The following is a 20,435-nucleotide window of genomic DNA, read 5'->3' as shown; positions in this document are numbered from 1 at the left end:
GACACCGACAAGGGAAACCAAATCAGCCTTGGTGGGTTTGTGGGCTTGGCGAACAGATACCACGATTCCCAAATGGGGAGTTATGGTATTATATAACCGGACACCATTTACCAACTGAATGCCAGGCTTTGACCCTTCCCACTGACGTCAGTTAGCATGATTGGGTACTACAACAAACCACAGTCTATGGGCCTGTGTCTGCATACAGATAAATGCATACAGATTTATTTTCCTGATCTTTCTACAACCTACTGTATGTGGTATACATGTACAATAACTAGTTGTTGAGGACAAGAACTAAGTTCTGTTGTCTTAAATGCTTTCTCCCCCATCACTACCCGCTGCCGAGCTCCATAGACCCCCAACCCCCCCCCCCCCCCCCCCTCCTCTCCAAGGATGAACAAGTACGTACTTGAAGTATGACCCTGACACAAACATGGTGGAGGTGGTGGTGGTGGTGGTGGGGGGGTCTCCTGGACCGACAGATAGAGAAAGAGGCGGCGTCCAGTTACAATCTCTATCTCCCACACTGGAAACCCGAGGACAGTTTGGAGGCCCCTGCGCTGGCTAGCGCGGGCAAGCTAATACCAGCTGAAACCCCATCTCTGAAGGTTTAATATTTAAACAGTGTTGAGAGCTTCGTTCCCTCCCCAAAAGGCTGAGTCAGTCCATAGCTTCCCAGCTGTCCGTCTATACCTGTACAGGACAGCAGGTCTGCCACACCACAGCTACCCTGAGGGCCTCAGATCTGATCTCAGGTAAATGACATTAAATCCAGCCTTCTGGAACTGATTTGATTCAAGATTTTCATTTTGCTAGCCATTGATTCGGTGAATATGTAGATACTCCAAGGCAACACTGAGCAGATGAGTTGTACAATTGATTCCACCATATTGCCTAGGGCCACGCTGATAATATATTTGCGATCGTTTTTCAATTGAAATGTATGCATTGATGACCCAGAAGCATTGGTGAGCGACGGACTCAGTCTTTGACCATATCAGGGTCTTCCTGTTTACTCGGTGTGGGAGCTTATATAAAACTCTGGCATCGTCTACTCCTGCCTGAATGTAGAGAGGGCTAGCTGACAGGGCAGAACAACATGTGGAGGCCAGTTGTTGATGGTGCTGTCCAGCCTCCTGACTGCTGTAGACTGGTCTGATCGAGATGTGTCGTTTGTGTCATTTTCTGCTGCGTAGACCAAATTAGACACACACACACACACACACACAGAAAGACAGACATAGTTGGCGTTCTCTTGAATTCATCCGTGAATGTGTTCTCCCCGTGACTTATTTAGTGCCATAAATAACTGTTTCTGTAGGGAGTCAGGTGGCTGAGCGGTGAGGGAAGCGGGCTAGTAATCAGAAGGTTGCAAGTTTGACTCCCGGCCGTGCCAACTGACGTTGTGTCCTTGGGCAAGGCACTTCACCCTACTTGCCTTGGGGGAATGTCCCTGTACTGACTGTAGGTCGCTCTGGATAAGAGTGTCTGCTAAATGACTAAATGTAAATGTTTCACAGTGCATTTCTCAGGTAATTACAAGATTTTTTGCTTGCCTTACAGTTTTTGGGAAAAAGGTGCCATTATTCAAACCATACATGCTATGACACACTGCTGCACATAGACACACACACCAACGTGGACACACACGACTGCACACACACTCACACACACACATAAAGCCCCTCTTGGAGAAACGCACCATGTACGTGAACTCCTCAGGAACAGAGAACGTTTCCTTGTCCCTCACCTTCCTGGGGAAGAAAGTAGGAAGGCGCTGCGCTGTTGCCCCGGCATCAAAACAACGTAAGCTGACACACACGCACACACACTCTAATCCCTGTGTATCCATCGTCACTATGGTGACAACGTTGGGTCCTTTTACCATGTCACAAGGATGTTTATTCTATTTGATTGAGTTGGATTTCCAGTAGGACGTTTGTGTACATTTATGCATGCGTGTCTGCAAGCGTGTGAATGTGTTTATGTGTGTGTAGAGTATACATATGTGTGAGTGTGTGTACAGTTTGTATGTATGTGACTGTGTGTGGACAGTCTGTGTGTGTGTGTGTGTGTGTGTGTACTTTCTATGTCTGTGAGTGTGTGTTTGTGTTCCAGCCTCAGGAAACATACGGACTGTCATGGAGGCCAGGCTAGTGTTCCCTGTTAGCTGCCTCCTCCAACACCTTCTAACCAGATGTCCTCCTGATATCAACTACCTACTGTGTGTCTGGCAGCCTGATCACTATATCATCCTGATTCTCTCCGTCTCCAACTCTCTCTTTTTCATTGACCGAAGCGCTCTCTCTCTCTTGCTCTCTCTCTCTCGCTCTCTCTCTCTGTCTTTCTCTCTCTCTATCTCCGTCTCATTCTTTTGTTCTCTCTCTTCCTCAACCTCTCTCTCGCTCTCAAAATCTCATTCTCTTCCCTAAATCTCTCTTTTTCTTGTTCCCTCAACCTCTCTCTCTCCCTCAACCTCTCTCTCTCACTCAACTCCTTCCTCTTCCACTCTCTCGGTTTTCCCCTGAACTTTATTTTTGCCCAGGCGCCTGGGAAACCACCACCCTGTCTCCATGCCCCGAGGACACGGTGGGGTCCCTGCGGGGTCGCCCTGCCCCCGTGACCCTGTCGCTGGTGGAGGAGTTACCGGGCAGCGTGCCGGACCTCCGAGAGGAGGTGGTGCACCAGCAACCGTGCACGGTCCACAACACACACTTGGACCAGGACCAGGACCGAGGTCAGACTAACAGACAGCACACACATCCTCACTCATCACCCTGAACCTTAACTCAGGTGATGCTATCACGAGAGTTTGCTCAGTCCTGAAGACCTAACACTACCCTAAACCCAGACTGTACATACATTAAAAAAAGGGTTAGGCGAACCCTAAAGATGGCTGAGATTATTTGCTGTCATCCTTAAACGAGTGTAGACCAGAGGATGTGCAGTACGTAAACACTATTCACCCCTCGAGTGAACTCCCTGCTTGTGATGTCTCCTAATGATTATATACAATCTGTGTCTCCATAACAAGGTGTCACTGGGAGGAGAGTCGCGACATGACACACCACATTCCACTCGCTGACAGAAAGAAACAGAAAAGAGACAAAAAGGGAGAGATATTTTACTGTCTGAACATGTATAAACAGGAACTAAATCCTGCATGTCTATTCATTATTAATTCCATCTGAAGTGTAAATGTTAATTGAAACTTGAGTTCAAACGGAAGCTTTCTGTGGACCAGTCTCCTCAGACAATTAAAGTGTGTTTTGAATAACGACAATAAATCGTGTTAACCCACTCATAATAAAATCCATAGACAGAGCAATGTAAACCATGTTTTAAAACTGAATAAAAAGAAGATGCTTTCAAAACAAATATGCTGTACTGTATGTTTACTTCATAAGTCTTTTAGTATACGTCTTTTAATATACGTCTTTTTTGGGGGTAATGTGTAGGATGAAATCTGAAAGTTGACAGTTGAAATTCTTCTAGATTTGTAGCATGGTGGGAAATGATCCTACAGTTAAGAATCTTCTCATTCAATACAGTCCTTTTTGCTCTTCTATAATTACACTTTTGATATAATTCATATACATTGCTCACGTTTTAGGAGTAACAATAACTTTGTGTCATCCCAAATCATTGAAGTTGTTCCTCTGACCTCCAACGTGAAATGACAAGCCTCTAATCTGCACCGTGACCTTTGTGATTGAAGCTGTGGTCGAGCCCAAGGCCCAGTGGTTGAGGAGGTGGGAGGCGTTTCGGCGCTGGATCGGATCTGACCGCAAGAAGGACCCAGGTGGGAGGGAGGAGAGAGGGAAGGAGAGAGATGGGGGGAAGGTGGGAGAGGTGGAGGAGGAGGGAGGGAGAAGTAAGGAGGTTGGGAGGGAGAGAAGGGCAGTGGGAGAGGAGAAGAGAAGGATAAGAAGGAGAGCATGAAGGAGGGAAAGATGAAGTAAGTACGTGAGTGAAGGAGGAAGGGATGGAGTCAGAATATTGGAATGTTAGTTTTGGACTGAGGACGATTTGGTGTTAGAGAGAGAATAAGGCAGAGGTAGGTCAAACAATGATGTCGCGAGTGTGTGCAAAAACATTTAGCCAAGTAGGTCTCCTGGTGGTTTGCTCCAATCTTGTTCCTGTCAGACACTTTTTCGTCCAATGAGAGAGAGAGGGACCAGGAAGCTGAAGGAAGGATGGACGCGAAGATTTACATCCCCTATGAGTCGGCTGAACTCTGCATGACACAGGTAGATTGCAGTAGCCTCGATTTAGCTTAGCATAACACAGGTATTATTGACTGCAGTAGAGTTAGCTTAGCATCCCATTGGTAAACTGCAGTAGAGCTAATTCTGTTGTACACAGAAGCAAAGTCTGTTTGTGGAGGGTGGATACAAGGAGGTCATTGTCATCTTGTGTTCTTCCCGGTACTCACATGTTGACTGTTGCCCTCAAGCTTAGAGAGGTGGCAGAATGCTACTGCGTGTATTATATCAATTCTTGTGGGAGATGATTATTCTGTGCTCGTGTTTGGACACGTCACACCCCCCTAATTCCTTACATCACTTGACTCACACCTAACAGAGCAGTTCATTGTAACTGTTGGTGTTGCGTCATTATCTAGTCACTATGACTTCCAGTGATGGATGCTTGACGGTCCCTCCCGACAATAGATAGCAGAGGACATGCAGGCCATGAAGACCAGACATGAGGAGATGGTGCAGGAACTGGAGGAGAATTTCCTCATTGCCTCAAAAGAAAACCAGGTGTGTGTGTTTGTGCTTGTGTGCCTGTCCCTGTGTGTGTGCGTGTCTGTGCAGGCAGATGTGTGTACGTATGTATGTGTGTGTGTGTGTGTGTGCCTCTCCTGACCTCCACGTGTCTACCCTCAGGACAGAACAGTCCAGAAGATCAGATCCCACTACCAGAGCAAACTGAACGCTCTGAAAAGAATCCTGGATCTCTACAAGGAGAAGGTGGAGAACAAGAATACTCAGTGGGAGGAGAGAGTCACTGTGAGCAGACCTCCACCCCTCCAGACCTCCAGACCTCCACCCCTCCAGACCTCCAGACCACCCCTCCAGACCTCCAGACCTCCACCCCTCCAGACCTCCACCCCTCCACCCCTCCACCCCTCCACCCCTCCATCCCTCCACACCAGACCTCCACCCCTCTAGACCTCCAGACCTCCACCCCTCCAGACCTCCACCCCTCCAGACCTCCACCCCTCCATCCCTCCACCCCAGACCTCCACTCCTCCATCCCTCCACCCCAGACCTCCATCCCTCCACCCTTCCAGACCACCAACCCTCCACCCCTCCAATTATGATAAAAACAGATCTATATCCGACAGACTGTGTTCCTGGGTGGTGGTTGAGTGTTCTGGGTGTGTGTGTCTGGCTCTGCCTAGGCCCTGAGGCGAGAGAAGGAGAGGCTGGAGGAGGAGAGCGCAGCAGACAGGAGGAGGACCAGGGACGAGGCTTTCCAGTGGCAGAGAGAGAAGGTCAGATGATCGCAGGCGTACCCTGGAGGGCTGTGTCGCGTCCAGGCCTGTGGAGCCCCCTACTGGGCAGGCTGCAGCAGCGCAGGGCTGAAGTGGTTACATTGACTGTTTTGAAAGAGAGGACCTTTTCAGGAGGTGACAGGAACTTTTAGCTGCTACTCTGGGAGAATGAATGATGTATTTTTTCTTCTCCCCAGAGCAAAATGCTGGAGCTGTTCTCCTCCAAACTAGACCTGCTCCACAGTCACCAGGCATCTAGTGAGTGCGTGTTAGTGTGTCTGTGTGTGAGTTTGTGGGTGTGTTTGAGTGTTTTGGTGTGTAAGTGTGTGTTTTGTTTGTATCAATGTGTGTGCATGTGTGTGTTGCGATGTTTAAGTGTAAGTGTGTGTGTGTGTGTTCCCGTAGTAACATAACGTCATAAAGTCTCTGTTTTTTTCATGCTTCTGACTGTGTGTGTGTCTGTGTGTTTGTGTATCACGTTTGGTCGACATCTGCCGTGATGCCGATTAGCGCTACAGGAACTACAAATGGCCAGACAGGAAGTGGGGAAAGTCCAGGAGATGCTGATGACATCACAGCAGAACGCAGAGGAAGAGGCGGAGCTCCCCCTCGAGGTTGCCGATCCCTCTGGGAGCGGTCACCATGGCACCGAGCAGACCGAGGTGAGCGGTGCCGTCACGTGGATCAGGTAGTTGGTTGCCATGGGGATTTTTCGGTAGTCTTTGAACCCTTCAACCTTCCATGTTAGCATGAGGTCATCTCTGATATGGCTTGATTGCGATTGGATCAAGCACATTTGCATGGCATAGCTCAGTGGTTCGAGCATCGGGGCTGCAGACCAAGAGGTTCCAGGTTCAAATCCCACCCTGTACGTGATTGGTGATAAAAGCGAAACGAGCCAATCCTCGGTCCACCGTGTCCCATCCCTCTCTCACCCCAGGGTCGCAGCAACGCAGACCTGCCACTGGAGGGAGCCAAAGTCCTCCTGGAGGAGTTGAAGGAGAGCCTGTCTCAGAGGGAGAGGGAGATCACTGAGCTGTTGGAGTCGGAGCCCAGCCCACTTCCTGCCGAGTCCCTCCCCCCCTGCACCACCCTGCTGCGCTCCGTCATACAGAAGGTCACACTCACCTTCCTGCTACATATGCTCTTGACAATGTGTATGCTCACGACGCCTCCCCAGGAAGTCTGACAAGGACAATAGGCGTTATTAGAACAACAAATTCAAACTAAGTAGTGTCGTTCTCCTCGACAGAGCACGATATTAAGTCATGTTAAACTGTTAAACAACATCATACTCCTGTCAGGACCGGTACCTTTGGATGAAAAGTGTCTGCTGAACAAATACAATAACATTCTTACTTCCAGGCCCATTATATCTGTGGTGAGGTGACGGAGGCTAGGCTAATGCTGGACCGCATGGTCCAGGTTAACCACACAGCCCTGTTCCAGGCCAGGGAGCAAATGGACCAGATGACCGTAGATAACCGCAATTCCAGCGACGAGGAGAACCCACATTCAACGCGGTCTGGAACATTCAATATTGCAACATTCACAGACGTCATTTGATGTGGACTTTCTAGAGATGTATTGTTTGAGACTGTGTTTGGCAAACTTGGGTTCATCGGTGAGTCAGTGCTGGCGATATCGTAGCATAAAGTCTTCATCCCTCACCCTTAGTTAAGAAACACAGAGTTGAGTAAGAGTTATAAACTGAGGTCAGATGGGATCCGATGAGAGTAATGTGTCTCTGACTCTGTGTCTATGACACTGGGACTTTGATTCTGTGTTCATAGCACTGAGTCAGACTGTGTGTCTGTCTCAGTGCCTCTGACTCTGTCTGACTCTGTCTCAGTGCCTCTGACTGTGTGTCTGACTCTGACTCTGTCTCAGTGCCTCTGACTGTGCGTCTGACTCTGACTCTGTCTCAGTGCCTCGGACTGTATGTCTGACTCTGACTCTGTCTCAGTGCCTCTGACTGTGACTCTGTGTCTATATCCCAGACTGGCCCTGCTCCAGGAGACCGTTAGAGAGTGTGAGGTTTCCCGGGTGGCGTTGGACTGCATCAGATCCGGGGTCATCCCCGCTGCCAGCGGTAAACACTCATCCTAACCCTGCCTGCACGCTCTGAGAGATCTAGGACGTTTGTCGGACACTATAGCTGCATTCCAAAACCCTGTTTCCATTCAGTATTAGGCTACCGACTATAAAATGTCATGTCATGTAACTAAATCTTAAAATTGGGTCAGAGCCACACAAGTGGAAAGGGGGACATGGAATACTAACCCCTCCTCCAGTCTACCAACTCACTGCAGCCTGTCTCCTGAGAGGAATAATGGAACATTCTAGAACAGAGGAGGATTTTGATGAAGGCTCTTTCCTGTGGGGTTCCTGGGGGTCGGGGGGGCGGGGGGGGGGGGGGGGGGGGGGGGCTCTGTTGCTTCCCCCAGGGTGTGAGCCGGGTGCAGAGCTGGAGGAGGTGCTGGTGGGAGGGGAGGCTCACGGCGGCGAGGGAGGGGATGGCATCGGACAGCAGCTCCTCGTACTGCAGGACCAGGTGAGCTGCTCTCGACCACGCCCCTGCAGGAGGTGTGTGTGTGTGTGTCCGTGCGTGTGTGTGGTGACGCCCTGTCTCCCCCGGGCGCTGTCTCCAGCTGAAGCACCTGAGGGAGGAGAATAAGAAGATCGTGGAGAACTACACCTCGGAGAGGACCATGAGGAAGAAGTACTACAACATGGTGGAGGACATGAAAGGTAGACGTCTGCCTGTTTGTTGACCGTGTCTGCCTCCGTCTGTCTCCATCATCTCCGTCTCTCTCACACACGCACATGCCACTTGGTCCAGGTAAAATCCGCGTGTTCTGTCGTATCCGCCCGGCGAGCCGCGCCGAGGCGGCCCAGGGCGGGGCCGTCGTCGTGCAGCGTCTCGACGACTACTCCGTGACCGTGGAAACGGCCCGCGGGCCTCGGGAGTTCCAGTTCGACCGGGTGTTCAGCACGGAGAGCTCACAGGAGGACATATTCCAGGACACCAACAGGTGACACGCTCCGATTGGTCAGCAGGCACATTGGAGCAATCTTATTGGTCAGCAGGGAAAATTGACCTATCAGATAGGTTTTCTGGTACATTCCATGCTAACTGACTGGTGGACGTGTCATGGATTCGCCATCAAGACACAGCTAACATTGAATATCAGCACTTATAAGTAAATCAGTGGTGAGCCAGTTTTCCTTACAGACTGATTTTCTTCCAGGCTGATCCAGTCAGCCATAGACGGCTACAACGTGTGTATCTTTGCCTTCGGTCAGACGGGATCAGGGAAGACCTTCACCATGGTGGGGGACAAGGAGCAGAGGAGCCCTGGAATCATGCCCCGTGCCTTCAATGCCATATTTGACATCGTCCAGGAGAACGCCGGCAAGTTTGATTTCAAGGTGAGAGTCGAGGTATCCCTGAGGATGGATAGAGAGAAAGAGCGAGAGAGAGAAAGAGAGAAAAGGGTGATGCATACAACCTGATCACTTGTGTAGATGTGAGAACATCTTATATCCACCTCTCCTTTATTATCTCTCCCTCTGTTCTGGCTTTTCTCTTGATTTTTCTTTGAATCTCTCCCTCGTTCAATGGCCCTCTCCCCTCCTCACCTCACCTCGCTTCTCCTCTCCTCTCTTCTCCTCCTCACCTCACCTCACTCCTCTTCTCCTCTCCTCTCCTCTCTTCCCCTCCCCTCCTCACCTCATCTCACCTCACTCCTCTTCTCCTCTCCTCTCCTCTCCTTTCCTCTCTTCCCCTCCCCTCCTCACCTCACCTCACTCCTCTTCTCTTCTCCTCTCCTCTCCTCTCCTCTCCTCTCCTCTCCTCTCCTCTCCTCTCCTCTCTTCCCTTCCCTTCCCTTCCCTTCCCTTCCCCTCCCCTCCCCTCCCCTCCCCTCCCCTCCCCTCCCCTCCCCTCCCCACCCCACCCCACCCCACCTCCCCCTCCTCTCCTCTGTTCTCCGTGCCGCCCAGGTCTCGGCCTACATGCTGGAGCTGTACAACGACCAGCTGCAGGACCTGCTAGCGAGCGGCCCTGAGGGCCGAGGCAGGCGGCTGGAGATCAAGAGGAACAGAAAGGGGCTTGTGTTTGCCCAGGGAGCCGACACCAGAGACGCCTCCAGCGCCACCGAGCTGTTCGCTCTGTTCCAGCAGGCCTGCGCCAACCGCCACATCTCCTCCACCAGTACGCCCTGTGCCGCCCACGCCCCAGTAGAGACCTAGGCCCCGGCGAAATGGCTCGGATTGGTCGTTTGAGTCTCAGTCAGAATGAGGGGAGGGGGGAGGTGGAGCGTCATTATGGAGCTGGGTGGTGAGGGCACGCCATGTCCTGGGTGATACGTAGTCATGTCAAAACATAATGTGCCAGGAGAAGATGTACCATGTGTTTCTGCTGGAGGAAGTCCCTCCGCGGCTGTCATGTGGCGTCAGAGTGTAGCCACGCCCTTAATACCCTCATTGCCCCCCTCAGAGATGAACGTGGAGAGCTCTCGCTCACACCTCATCGTGGGCATCGTGGTGGAGGGCAGGAACCTGACCAATGGGAGCGTGAGCTGCGGTAAACTGAGTCTGGTGGACCTGGCCGGCAGCGAGAGGGCCGCCAAGACCGGCGCCAAGGACCATCAGCTGAAGGTGAGGAGCTCTGTAGAGTTACCGTACAGACATGGACCTGAAGGTGAGCGCTCTGTAGAGTTACCGTACAGACATGGACCTGAAGGTGAGCGCTCTGTAGAGTTACCGTACAGACATGGACCTGAAGGTGAGGAGCTCTGTAGAATTACCGTACAGACATGGACCTGAATGTGAGCGCTCTGTAGAGTTACCGTACAGACATGGACCTGAAGGTGAGCGCTCTGTAGAGTTACCGTACAGACATGGACCTGAATGTGAGCGCTCTGTAGAGTTACCGTACAGAGATGGACCTGAAGGTGAGGAGCTCTGTAGAGTTACTGGCAGATGTTTGTTAAATCTTATCGGTGTGTTTGCTTTCTTTAGTCGTGTACAGTACGAGTGCGTGCAGGAGCCTGGCTGTATGTTTCACTCACTTTTGTGCTCAGAATGTTGATCTCATACGGCTGCAGCAGGTGAGGTTTTCCTCCTCCTTTTGGCTCAGCGTAGGTGTGAACACACCCTCGCTCTCAACCAACTTTTGCCTCCCATCCCATCTCATCCACACCCTCCCCCCGTTGCCTCCCCCCCTCCCGCTCCGCCGCTACCCCCCCCCTACCCCCCCCCCCCCTCCCAGGAGGCCAACTCCATCAACAAGTCCCTGAGTGCCCTGGGCGACGTGATCTCGGCGCTGTCCCTGGAGCTGCCCCACGTGCCCTACAGGAACAGCAAGCTGACCCAGATCATGCAGGACTCCCTGGGGGGCAACGCCAAGACCCTCATGATCGCCAACGCATCGCCCTCCGAGTGCAACGTGGACGAGACCCTCACCTCCCTCATGTGAGCGAGGGGACACGTTCACGTCCCCCCTGACATTAACTGTATCGGAGCAAAGGACGATCCTTTTGAAAGGACTACTTGTCTTTTCGCTGTCCCCAAAACACCGCAGAACCCCCCAGCGGCTAACGTGTCTCTGGTCTCCATTGCAGCTATGCGACGCGAGTGAAGGCCATCACCAACAACGCCCAGAGGAACCTGGACAGCAAGGAGATAGCCCAGCTGAAAGAGGTGCCTGGTCTTCCTTCTGCTCTGCCCGTCTCCCTTCTGACACCAGCCCGCTTCGTCGACCAGCAGCCGCTCACTGCTTGGGGGGGGGGGGGGCGAGGGGAGGGGAGGGGAGGGGAGGGGGGAGTTGAATGGTGGTGTTTATCATAGGGGGGCTTTATGGGGGAGGTGTATGGAGGGGTTGTGTTGGGAGAGGTACGAAAGGGGTGTTGTACGGTGGAGGTGGACTGTATGAGGGGGAGTCGTGTGTGTGAGGGGGGGGGGGGGGTTCTGGTGGGGGGGGCTGTCGGGGGGGCTGTCGGGGGGACACTGACTGAAGTGTGCTCCTCCTCCTCAGGTGATAGTGAAGCTGCGCTCGGGGGAGACCGTGGAGGAGGAGGACGTCTGAGGTCACCGGGGGCTGAGCTCTGCTCCGCTGGAAGGCCTCACACTGGGACGAGCGCTGCCCGCCTGCAGGCCTCACCGGGGGCTGGGACAGGAGGCTTTCATTGGCGCACGCAGCTGCGAATCCACACGCATTTGGGCCGTGTCCATGATCAAATAAAAACCCCTATAATCAGCTTTCCGATGCTGAAGCACATTGCTGTTATCCAGGTTGGACTTTGGCAGCAATCCAACCCCGTGTGTGTGTTCGCGTGTGTTGGGTTGTGTGTGTGTGTGCTTCCAGTAGGCAGGAGTTTGGGGCATTGCGTGCAGGTTGTTAATGGGAGCGCCCCGGGCCGGCAGAATGGGGCCCACGGGGCCCCCCGGAAGAACAGGCGAGGCAATTACGGAGTCACTTGGCCAGTTTGTGCTCCCATTGTGGGGAAAGCAATCAGTGTGGAGCACATTAAGGCTCGCTCGGCATGTCTCCCCCGAACACGAGGAGGGCGGACCGCAGTCACGCAGTGGGATCCCATAGCATGGAACAGACAGGGTCACACTCAAACACGCAAAGGCCCTGTCGTGTTGGTTTTGAGGGCGACGGGGGGGCCCCACTCAATTTAGAGCGCCGGGGACAGGGCAGCACAGAGAGGGCGGGTAGAGGGGGTAGGTGGGGCGGGGTGGTGTCTAAGGGGGGGGGGTAGGTTGGGTGGTGTCTAAGAGGGGGGGGGGTTGGTTGGGTGGTGTCTAAGAGGGGGGGGGGTAGGTTGGGTGGTGTCTAAGAGGGGGGGGGGTTGGTTGGGTGGTGTCTAAGAGGGGGGGGGGGTAGGTTGGGTGGTGTCTAAGGGGGGGGGGGTTGGTTGGGTGGTGTCTAAGAGGGGGGGGGGGTAGGTTGGGTGGTGTCTAAGGGGGGGGGGGGGGTAGGTTGGGTGGTGTCTAAGGGGGGGGGGGGGGTTGGTTGGGTGGTGTCTAAGAGAGGGGGGGGGGTAGGTTGAGTGGTGTCTAAGAGGGGGGGGGGGGGGCAGGTTAGGTACTGGGCATGGAATAGCTGCTGCTTGTTTTGTTTGGAGTTTTTGATAGTTACCCTTTTGCATGCTCCTGACATGTGGTCCTCACATGGCCGGCCTGGCGCATGGAGAATGAGATCATTATGGGATGGAAATGTTTTACTTTTATACTTTTTTACTTAATGGACCAGTGACGTCATGGTAATAACAGTCATATCAGATGCGTGTGGGGGGTTGAGGGTCGCCCCCCCCCCCCCCCTTACAATAGATGACAATTTGAACAGCAGGGTGGGGAGGACGAGAGGCTATAGAAGGGAACGTGAGGGCTTTACAACACAGACCAGACAACAAACAAACATGGAAGCATTGTTTTTATTCTCACTCAAATCATAGGTAAAACATGATTAATGCTCTATACATTATCAGTAGCTGAACATCGCAGACTAAATAAAATATTATGTTTGAATAATATAATGTACAGATTATAGTATTGGTTACAATTTGAGACTGGCGTTAAACAGGTACTTATTGTTTCTTCTAAAGGCCTTAGCGACATACCTCACCGAACACACACTGCACACACAGGTAGTGTATTGCGTGTCTAGCATACTCATGTCTAGTAGACTGTGTATTATGATGATGTGCTATCCTGTCTCCTTTGTTTTGTATACGGAAGATACGGGACCAGTTACTGTGTGGGTGTGGCCTCCTTATATGTCCTGTGAGACTGTGACCAATCAGGGTGCACTGGAGGACGCGGAGTAGAGAGGGAGATGGGGTGAGAGAGAGGGAAGGAGGGAGGGAGGGACAGAGAGTCAGACAGAGAGTGAGGGAGGGAGAAGGAGAGAGTGAGGCGTTTGGAAGGCAGAGAAAACCAAAGATGGCGGAAAACGACTTTGAGCTGGAGAGGAGAATGAATAAGCTGTTATCTCTTTCTTCCCTAGGGATGTAGACAGAAAGAAAGTGTGAGAGAGAGAGAGAGAGAGAGAGAGAGAGAGAGAGAGAGGGAAGGATGGAAGGAGGGAGGGAAAGAGGGAGTTGGGTGTGGCTGAACTTTGAGTGAACGCTGCAAAGGCGCCTGAGGCTCCTTGTCACTTATCTGTGACGACGCAGCCTCTCTCCCTACTGGAGCGTTACACTGTCATTAATAATTGGACTTCAGATTAATTTCAGATTAATTTCAACTGGTTCCACTGAACAGAAGACGGAGTGACTGAGCAGTAATCCTCACAATAACACTGGGAATGAACTCTATGGGTAAAGTTCTACCTAAACTTTTTTGTTAACTCACTAATATCACAAAAGGGGGGGGGGCGCCCCGTTAGCTCATCGGCCGAGAGCGCGTACCCCGCAGGCTGAGGCCCTAATGCAGGGGCCTGGGCTCGATTCCCCCCCGGGCCATCTCCTGCGTGTCCTTCCCCACGTTGACCTGGGGTCTGGTGACCTTACACTGTCTCTATCCCAATAAAGCATACATTCCCCCCCAGAAAAACGAACACAAAATGACAACAAAACATGTAATGTACTTCACACGAAGACATTATTCTCAAGCATCTTCGATACAAATATCTTATCTACAAACAAACCCTATTTTCTTCACATTCTATATCATTTTCTATAAAGATGTCTTGATACTGACGTTCCCTTTGATAACAGATGTAGGTAGTAGATGGTGTTTGGAGCAATGATTGGTTATGGCTGCTTCATCCTTCTATTGCACACTTAATATTGCGTATAGGATCAACTGTCCGAGAGTGGCGGGGGTTGAGGGAACGGGGGGAGCGGACCTAAACACGGGACGAGATGCCGATCCGGTAGGGGCGGGGCTTCATGGTGAGGCCAAAGTCGGTGCTGAGGTCCAGCTCCTGACCCGGGACCTTGTGGAGCCTCAGGCGGTGGAGCAGCGTGGTCAGGAACACAAACATCTCCAGCCGGGCAAAGCCGTCGCCCAGGCAACGCCTCTTCCCCATGCCAAAGATCATGACCTTCTCTGTCAGGTCCTTGTTGAGAAGCCCCGCCCTGTCCAGGAAGCGTTCGGGGCGGAACACATCCGGGTCACCCCACAGCTCTCTGGGGATAGGCCGAGGGACATGTCAATCAACCAATAAGACAATTCGGTGTGACCAGGCAAATACAACCATCACTTATTTTTCTGTAACAACAGAAATAAGTATTTAAAAAGCAAATTACTTAATAAAAAAAAAGGTTTGCCACCTTTCTTTGAACACACACACAACAAGAAACATTATTAATGGGAAAAATAAACGAATAAAACTCACGTGTCATGGTTGACTTGATACTGGTTAATGAAAACACAGGTGTCTTTAGGGATGAAGTATCCATTGAGAGTTATGTCAACTGTGGTGCTGAAGGAATTTGTGGTTAAAAACACGTCAGTTATTGCCAAGATACATCAGGTCACATACTTTGATTCTCAGATACTTGTAGGCTCTACAGTGTGTACAAAATATTGCTCACAAAACAATAACCAGATGTTCAAGATTTGGATTTTGAAAGATTTTTGACGTGTTAGGGTATCTCTCACCAGTGAGGTATGGTGAAGGGAACGTAGGACGCGTGGCGGAACACTTCGTAGATGAACGACTCTGTAAACGCCATCTTGGGTTTGTCGGCAAACCTAGGCAGCCTGTCAGAGCCAATATGCTCATCTAAAAACAAACACACAGACACATACGCAGAGTAACACCAAAACCCTGAGTATCATAGTCTCCTACGTTTCAATTCTTTAAGTTAATAAAAAATGCCACAACCATGTTTTTCCTAATCAAACAATAGAAATAAAAGGATAAGCAGGTGTTTAAACTCAAGCGAACGCAAAAAAAGAAGAACCGTGTGTGCGTTGAGGAAGTGATGTCAGACCGTGTGTATGGGCTTCCTTCCGTGTCCGTGAAACCCTCTTTGTGCTGCTGTTGTTGACCGGCCCTCCGACCAACCCTCTCCTCTCTCTTTCTCTCATTCTCCCACTCGCTCTCTCCCGTCCTCCCTCCTGCCCTCCTTAATTCGTAGAACTCTCTCTGTCCCCCTTTGGCTCTCTCGCTCGCTCTCTCTTTCTCTCTCTCCCCCCCCTCTCTCTTTCTTTCTTTCTTTCTTTCCGTGTGAAAATGCACCGGGCCAACGGCGCGGACTGCGTCCACTTCAGATGTGGCTCCAGCATCGGCGAATCAGACGGACCTTTTGTCCGTTACCCTGACTGGCAACCGGTTTCAAACCAATGGGAAGGCATTTTGGACAAAGTGGTGGGCGGTGGTGGGGGAAGGGGAGGGCTCATTTCTGGAGAAATTAGATCATTATGCGGAACGTAGATCATGACTTGCTCTCTACACAAGACAGCTCGTTAGAATGTGCTGTTCATCAAAACAGAGCTGGCGCTGGACACTGAAAGATGGGATTCTACTGTATTGTACTTGTCTTCTACTATCTCCTACTGCCTGCCACTGTCTCCCACTGTGATCACGTAGAGAAGGAGAGAGGCCAGAGAAACAGTGACTACAGGTTTGGAAGAAAACTCTTGACTTAGTGACAGTACAATAACATGAGATGTTATGTCCACGGAGGCTGGTGATGTCATGAGTCCCAGGTGTTAGCTAGTCCCGGGTGGTGCCGTACCAATCTCCAGGTGTATCTTGGCCTGGATCTCAGGGAACTTGATAAGGTACAAGAGGCTCCACTGCAAACCTGCTATGATGGTGTCGAACCCTGCCATGGCAAAAAAATCTTTTTTCAGGAAAAGTTCCAAAGTACACGTGTGTGTGATGTAAATAATAGTGTTTATTAAAGAGTCATTGGTAATGGGATCCATCTTGTTGTTAACCCTGGAAGCACTCCAGGGACGGCATCTGACGTTAGGGGGCTTTAGTCTCTTTAAACACGCTAGGTTTGTAACAGACTGGGGTCACAGAACATCTGCATATCACACAGGATGAAGTGACGCAGGTTTCACTCAAACACAGCATTCATCATCATCCTCATTTTCGTTCTACTCCTACTCAACAACCTCATCCTCTTCATCACCCTAGCTACCGTCATCATCCCTATTAGCATTGACATCATCCCTGTCGTCTTCATCCTCATACCATCCTTATCGTCATCATCGTCGTCCTCACCGTCAGCCTGTGTGTGTGTGTGTGTGTCTTACCCGCTCCGAAGATGTCGACGACAGTGTGTACGATCTGGGAGTTGGAGAGAGTGGCCGTCCCCTTCTCCTCCTGTCTGTCTTCGCACAGAGCAATCAGGGCGTCTGTGATGTCACGGATGGAGCCCTGCAATCACACACACACGCAGGCTCACGCACACACACATATACAGGAAGTGACCGTGCGCAGTATCGAAGGAGGCAGAAGGGGGAAGCAGTGAGGTGAACATGCCACCCCGGTCGCCAGACTCTCAGAAAAGCTGGGTTCCTGGGTTCTTGGACTCCGTGTGTTATCAAGGGAAGTCCAGACTGACAACAGAGGATCTTCTGGGAAACACAAGCACGTCTCTTCCGGCAGATTGCTAATTCCTAATTAAAGTGTGCGTGCGAGCATTTGAGCTACTCTGAACAAGAACAATGGTCCACTTTAGGCCAGCTTGGTAGATTTAACAACAGACTGGCTCTGAGTACCAGATTTGTCAGCTATTAGTGTCTGTCTCCAACATACTGCTTATTCACCTACAAAAATGCAATCTCAAGTTTACATTTAGCAGACGCTCTTATCCAGAGCGACTTACAGTAAGTACAGGGACATTCCCCCCCGAGGCAAGTAGGGTGAAGTGCCTTGCACAAGGACACAACGTCATTTTTGCAGGGCCGGGAATCAAACCAACAACCTTCTGATTAATAGCCCGACTCCCTAACCGTAAGCCATCTGACCCCATCTGAAGTTTGCTTGGTAACTTGCTAATATACAATTCACTTAATGTGTACATATCAATTACAAACCTGCACACAAAAACTTAGGGGGTGGGTATGGCTCAGTGGTAGATAATCTGACTGCAAGAATCAAGATCAAGAAGTTGCAGGTTTGAATCCCCCCCCGCCTCCCTTGTCTGTCGCTTTGGATGAAAGGATTTGGTAAAATACTAATAATATATACTAATATACAAATAATAATATCTGTAGACCACCCTGTAGATAACTGAACCTTGGAAGAGGTGTTGCTCCTTCTACCTTGTCGAAGGTGCCCAGATGTTCCTCGATGTTCTTCTCCATGAAACCGTTCATCCGGCGGATGTGCTGGACCATCTTCCTCAGCGAGGGGCTGGGCAGGTAGCGGAACACGGGGAAGAAGTCCGCCAGGTTCCCCGCCGCGAAGATGCGCAGCACCTCGTTGTTGACGCGCACCACGGCGAGGAAGTCCTCGTCGCCGTGGTCGTACCTCTTCCCGAAGCACAGGGCGCACACCACGTTGGCCACCGACGTCACCAGGGCATCCACCGGGTCCAGGCTTCCGGAAAGCTCCGCGCCGTCCCCCTCGCCGCCCTCGGAACGCTCCCGGATGGCGTCCACCATGCGGCTGGCCTCGGCGCAGACGTGCTCCTCCAGGAGGCAGGTGGCGCCGGAGCCCCTGGGCCGGGCCTGGGAGAAGGAGCGCAGGGCGCTCCCGCACAGCTTCTTGTGGAGCGTCCAGGCGGGGCCGTACTCCTCGCTGAAGGTCATGCTGGCGCCGTCGGCCACCGCCGAGAAGGCGAAGAGGTCGGGCCGCCCGGCGAACGCCTCGCCCTGCCTCAGCAGCGCCCGGCGGAGGGTGGCTTGGCCGCTCAGCACCACCACGGTCAGCGAGCCCAGGCGCAGCCGGAAGACGTCGCCATACTGCGCCCGCATGCGGGTCAGCGACAGGTGGATCTGGTCGCCCATCTGGAGCAGGTTGCCCACCAGGGGCCACGGCGTGGGGCCCGGGGGGAGGGGAACCCCGGGGTGGTGGTGCTGGGGGAGGAGGTGGTAGCGTCGACTCCGGCCCTTGAGGGCCACCAAGAGCAGGGTGAGGGCACACAGGACCACGGTGACTCCAGAGAGGGGTATGCTAACGTAGGCGCTCTCATTGGGAAACATACATGCCAGTGATAGCCTCATGGTGGTCTGTGGGTGCCCTGGGCTGGACAACAGCACACATACACAAGCTAAGACCGGGAAAGAATGAACAGCTTAGTGACAACACACTAGCTAGAATCTGAAGGAGAGACACACACAAAAACAAACTAAAATCAGTTTACAAAAGTAGTATATTTACAATTTTTGCATTGAGAAACGACCAATGGGTCTAACTTCATTTGATAGGAATTTCTCAAATTTAAAATGTAGGTTGCAATTCATAAATAACAATACGCAAGCTTGACTACAAAAGACATGAAACTTGATAAATAGGCCTGTTCTGGCTTCTTCTTTGCATTTCTTACGTTCGAAGTTTTGCCTAGTATTTCACAAACTCAAAAATTGTTTAAATGTGAATTTTACACAAAGAATATTTCTAGGCAAATAAAATCTACTAAAAAATCCTTGCCTACTCACCGTATACTCCAACGAGAAAGGTTTTCTGCAGTGAACGTTTTCTGAAATGTTGTTGAGAGCAGTGGGCTGTCGTGAGCGCGTTTGGCCCCCAGCAAAGATCCGGCAAGGGGTCGAATGACTGGACATCGTCAAAAGATTGTCTGTTACATCAAATACAACGGTAGACGTAGACACCGAGACAGTCGACGCCCAGAATCGAAGAGTCCTCCAGTGCCCTGTCGTGAATGCCCTTCCACTCTATGCACTGACATACCTCTTTTACTACAATTTTGACATAGCAAAATAATCTGCTGCGACCTACACGACCCTACAGAATAATGTACACTGTACACGTACAATGTCACTGTCGTGCGATAGGGATGTAGTTCGGAAAAGGGACGTTTCTCGATCTAATGGACAGCCAAATTGGACATTTTTGTTGGTTTCACTGAAAGAAACGGCAATATTTACATGTGACACAAGGTGGCGCCCTCTGTCAGTGAGACTACAGCCGCCCAGAGACCTTGGAGCCGACCCGAGGCCTGTGGAAGGATCGCTGTCCCATTGCTAGTGTGTGTTTCCTATTGATATCAATAACCTTACTAGCCCTTAGCATGAGCTTCCACATCTGTAGACAGTCTAACAGGGACTCCCAGAGGGTCTAATCTTGTCACCAGGACATATCCAGACAAACAAATGTCATTAATATTGTATATCTTTTTTGCAATGTCACAAAGGCCTTCACAGCAACCTAGACACTGTCCTGTCGCTGTGGCGGTGTTATGAAGACAGGAGAGGTCATGTCCAGTGGCTCAGGTATCTTCACACACTCATCCTGTCATCTTCTGTCCACCCCCCACCCCCCCCCCCCCTCCCGCCCCCGCCACCTGTGAACTTCAATAACTTCCCTGTTTCCATCCTTCCATCCTCTCTGAAATGTCTGCTCTCAACTGACTGCGCTATTTATATGTCGCACTGGATTAAAGCGTCCGCCAAATAATACATTTAAATACATTTACCTGGCAGTACAGTTAAAAGAAGGATTTTTACCTTTGTTAGACTTGAGAATCGGTCTAACGTCAAACATTTCATTTACTTTCAAAGCAGTGCAGTCTAACATTTTCGTCTGTTCGTAGGCCCTCTTCTCCCTCTCCTTTGCTTCTGGCTCTAACCCACTTCCCCCCACCTACCACCTCTCTCTCTCTCTCTCTCTCTCTCTCTCTCTCTCTCTCTCTCTCACTCTCTCTCTCACTCTCTCTCTATCTCTCTCTCCCCCTTTTTTCATTCTCTCACTCTTTCCATCGCTCTGCCGTTTCTGTTCAGCCTCAGTCTTGGCACACCCGGCTCTGTCAGGCAGCGACGCCGCCTT

General features: G+C 51.3%; 2 protein-coding genes across 2 annotated transcripts; one reads left to right on the top strand and one right to left on the bottom strand.

Moving 5' to 3' along the window:
- The first annotated feature begins 1,693 nt into the window (after nucleotides 1-1,693).
- Nucleotides 1,694-11,751, top strand: si:dkey-96l17.6 (uncharacterized). Its single transcript, XM_067228311.1, has 6 exons — nucleotides 1,694-1,809; nucleotides 2,549-2,740; nucleotides 10,008-10,168; nucleotides 10,782-10,984; nucleotides 11,134-11,212; nucleotides 11,547-11,751. Exons 1-6 carry the CDS (start codon nucleotides 1,707-1,709, stop codon nucleotides 11,595-11,597), a joined length of 789 nt encoding a protein of 262 aa, XP_067084412.1. The 5' UTR covers nucleotides 1,694-1,706; the 3' UTR covers nucleotides 11,598-11,751.
- Nucleotides 11,752-14,366: 2,615 nt separating this feature from the next.
- Nucleotides 14,367-18,631, bottom strand: cyp1d1 (cytochrome P450, family 1, subfamily D, polypeptide 1). The gene is made up of 6 exons (XM_067228461.1): nucleotides 17,750-18,631; nucleotides 16,736-16,859; nucleotides 16,207-16,296; nucleotides 15,125-15,248; nucleotides 14,859-14,945; nucleotides 14,367-14,649 (listed from the first exon to the last, which is right to left on the bottom strand). Exons 1-6 carry the CDS (start codon nucleotides 18,629-18,631, stop codon nucleotides 14,367-14,369), a joined length of 1,590 nt encoding a protein of 529 aa, XP_067084562.1.
- Between the last annotated feature and the right edge of the window lie 1,804 nt (nucleotides 18,632-20,435).

The sequence above is a fragment of the Osmerus mordax genome, chromosome 24, assembly GCF_038355195.1.
Source record: "Osmerus mordax isolate fOsmMor3 chromosome 24, fOsmMor3.pri, whole genome shotgun sequence".
Classification (NCBI taxonomy): domain Eukaryota; kingdom Metazoa; phylum Chordata; class Actinopteri; order Osmeriformes; family Osmeridae; genus Osmerus; species Osmerus mordax.
This window is presented reverse-complemented; position numbering and strand designations above follow the sequence as displayed.

What these genes read in the sequence shown, in the direction of transcription:
- si:dkey-96l17.6 (XM_067228311.1), top strand. Translation starts at nt 1,707, where the DNA reads ATGTACGTGAACTCCTCAGGAACAGAGAACGTTTCCTTGTCCCTCACC. An exon ending in TGCCCCGGCATCAAAACAAC is followed by an intron (nt 1,810 to 2,548) that starts GTAAGCTGACAC and finishes ATTTTTGCCCAG; the next exon opens with GCGCCTGGGAAACCACCACC. An exon ending in CCAAGGACCATCAGCTGAAG is followed by an intron (nt 10,169 to 10,781) that starts GTGAGGAGCTCT and finishes CCCCCCTCCCAG; the next exon opens with GAGGCCAACTCCATCAACAA.
- cyp1d1 (XM_067228461.1), bottom strand. Translation starts at nt 18,631, where the DNA reads ATGTTTCCCAATGAGAGCGCCTACGTTAGCATACCCCTCTCTGGAGTC. An exon ending in ATCTGGGCACCTTCGACAAG is followed by an intron (nt 16,860 to 17,749) that starts GTAGAAGGAGCA and finishes GTGTGATTGCAG; the next exon opens with GGCTCCATCCGTGACATCAC. An exon ending in TATCAAGTCAACCATGACAC is followed by an intron (nt 14,650 to 14,858) that starts GTGAGTTTTATT and finishes GCCTATCCCCAG; the next exon opens with AGAGCTGTGGGGTGACCCGG.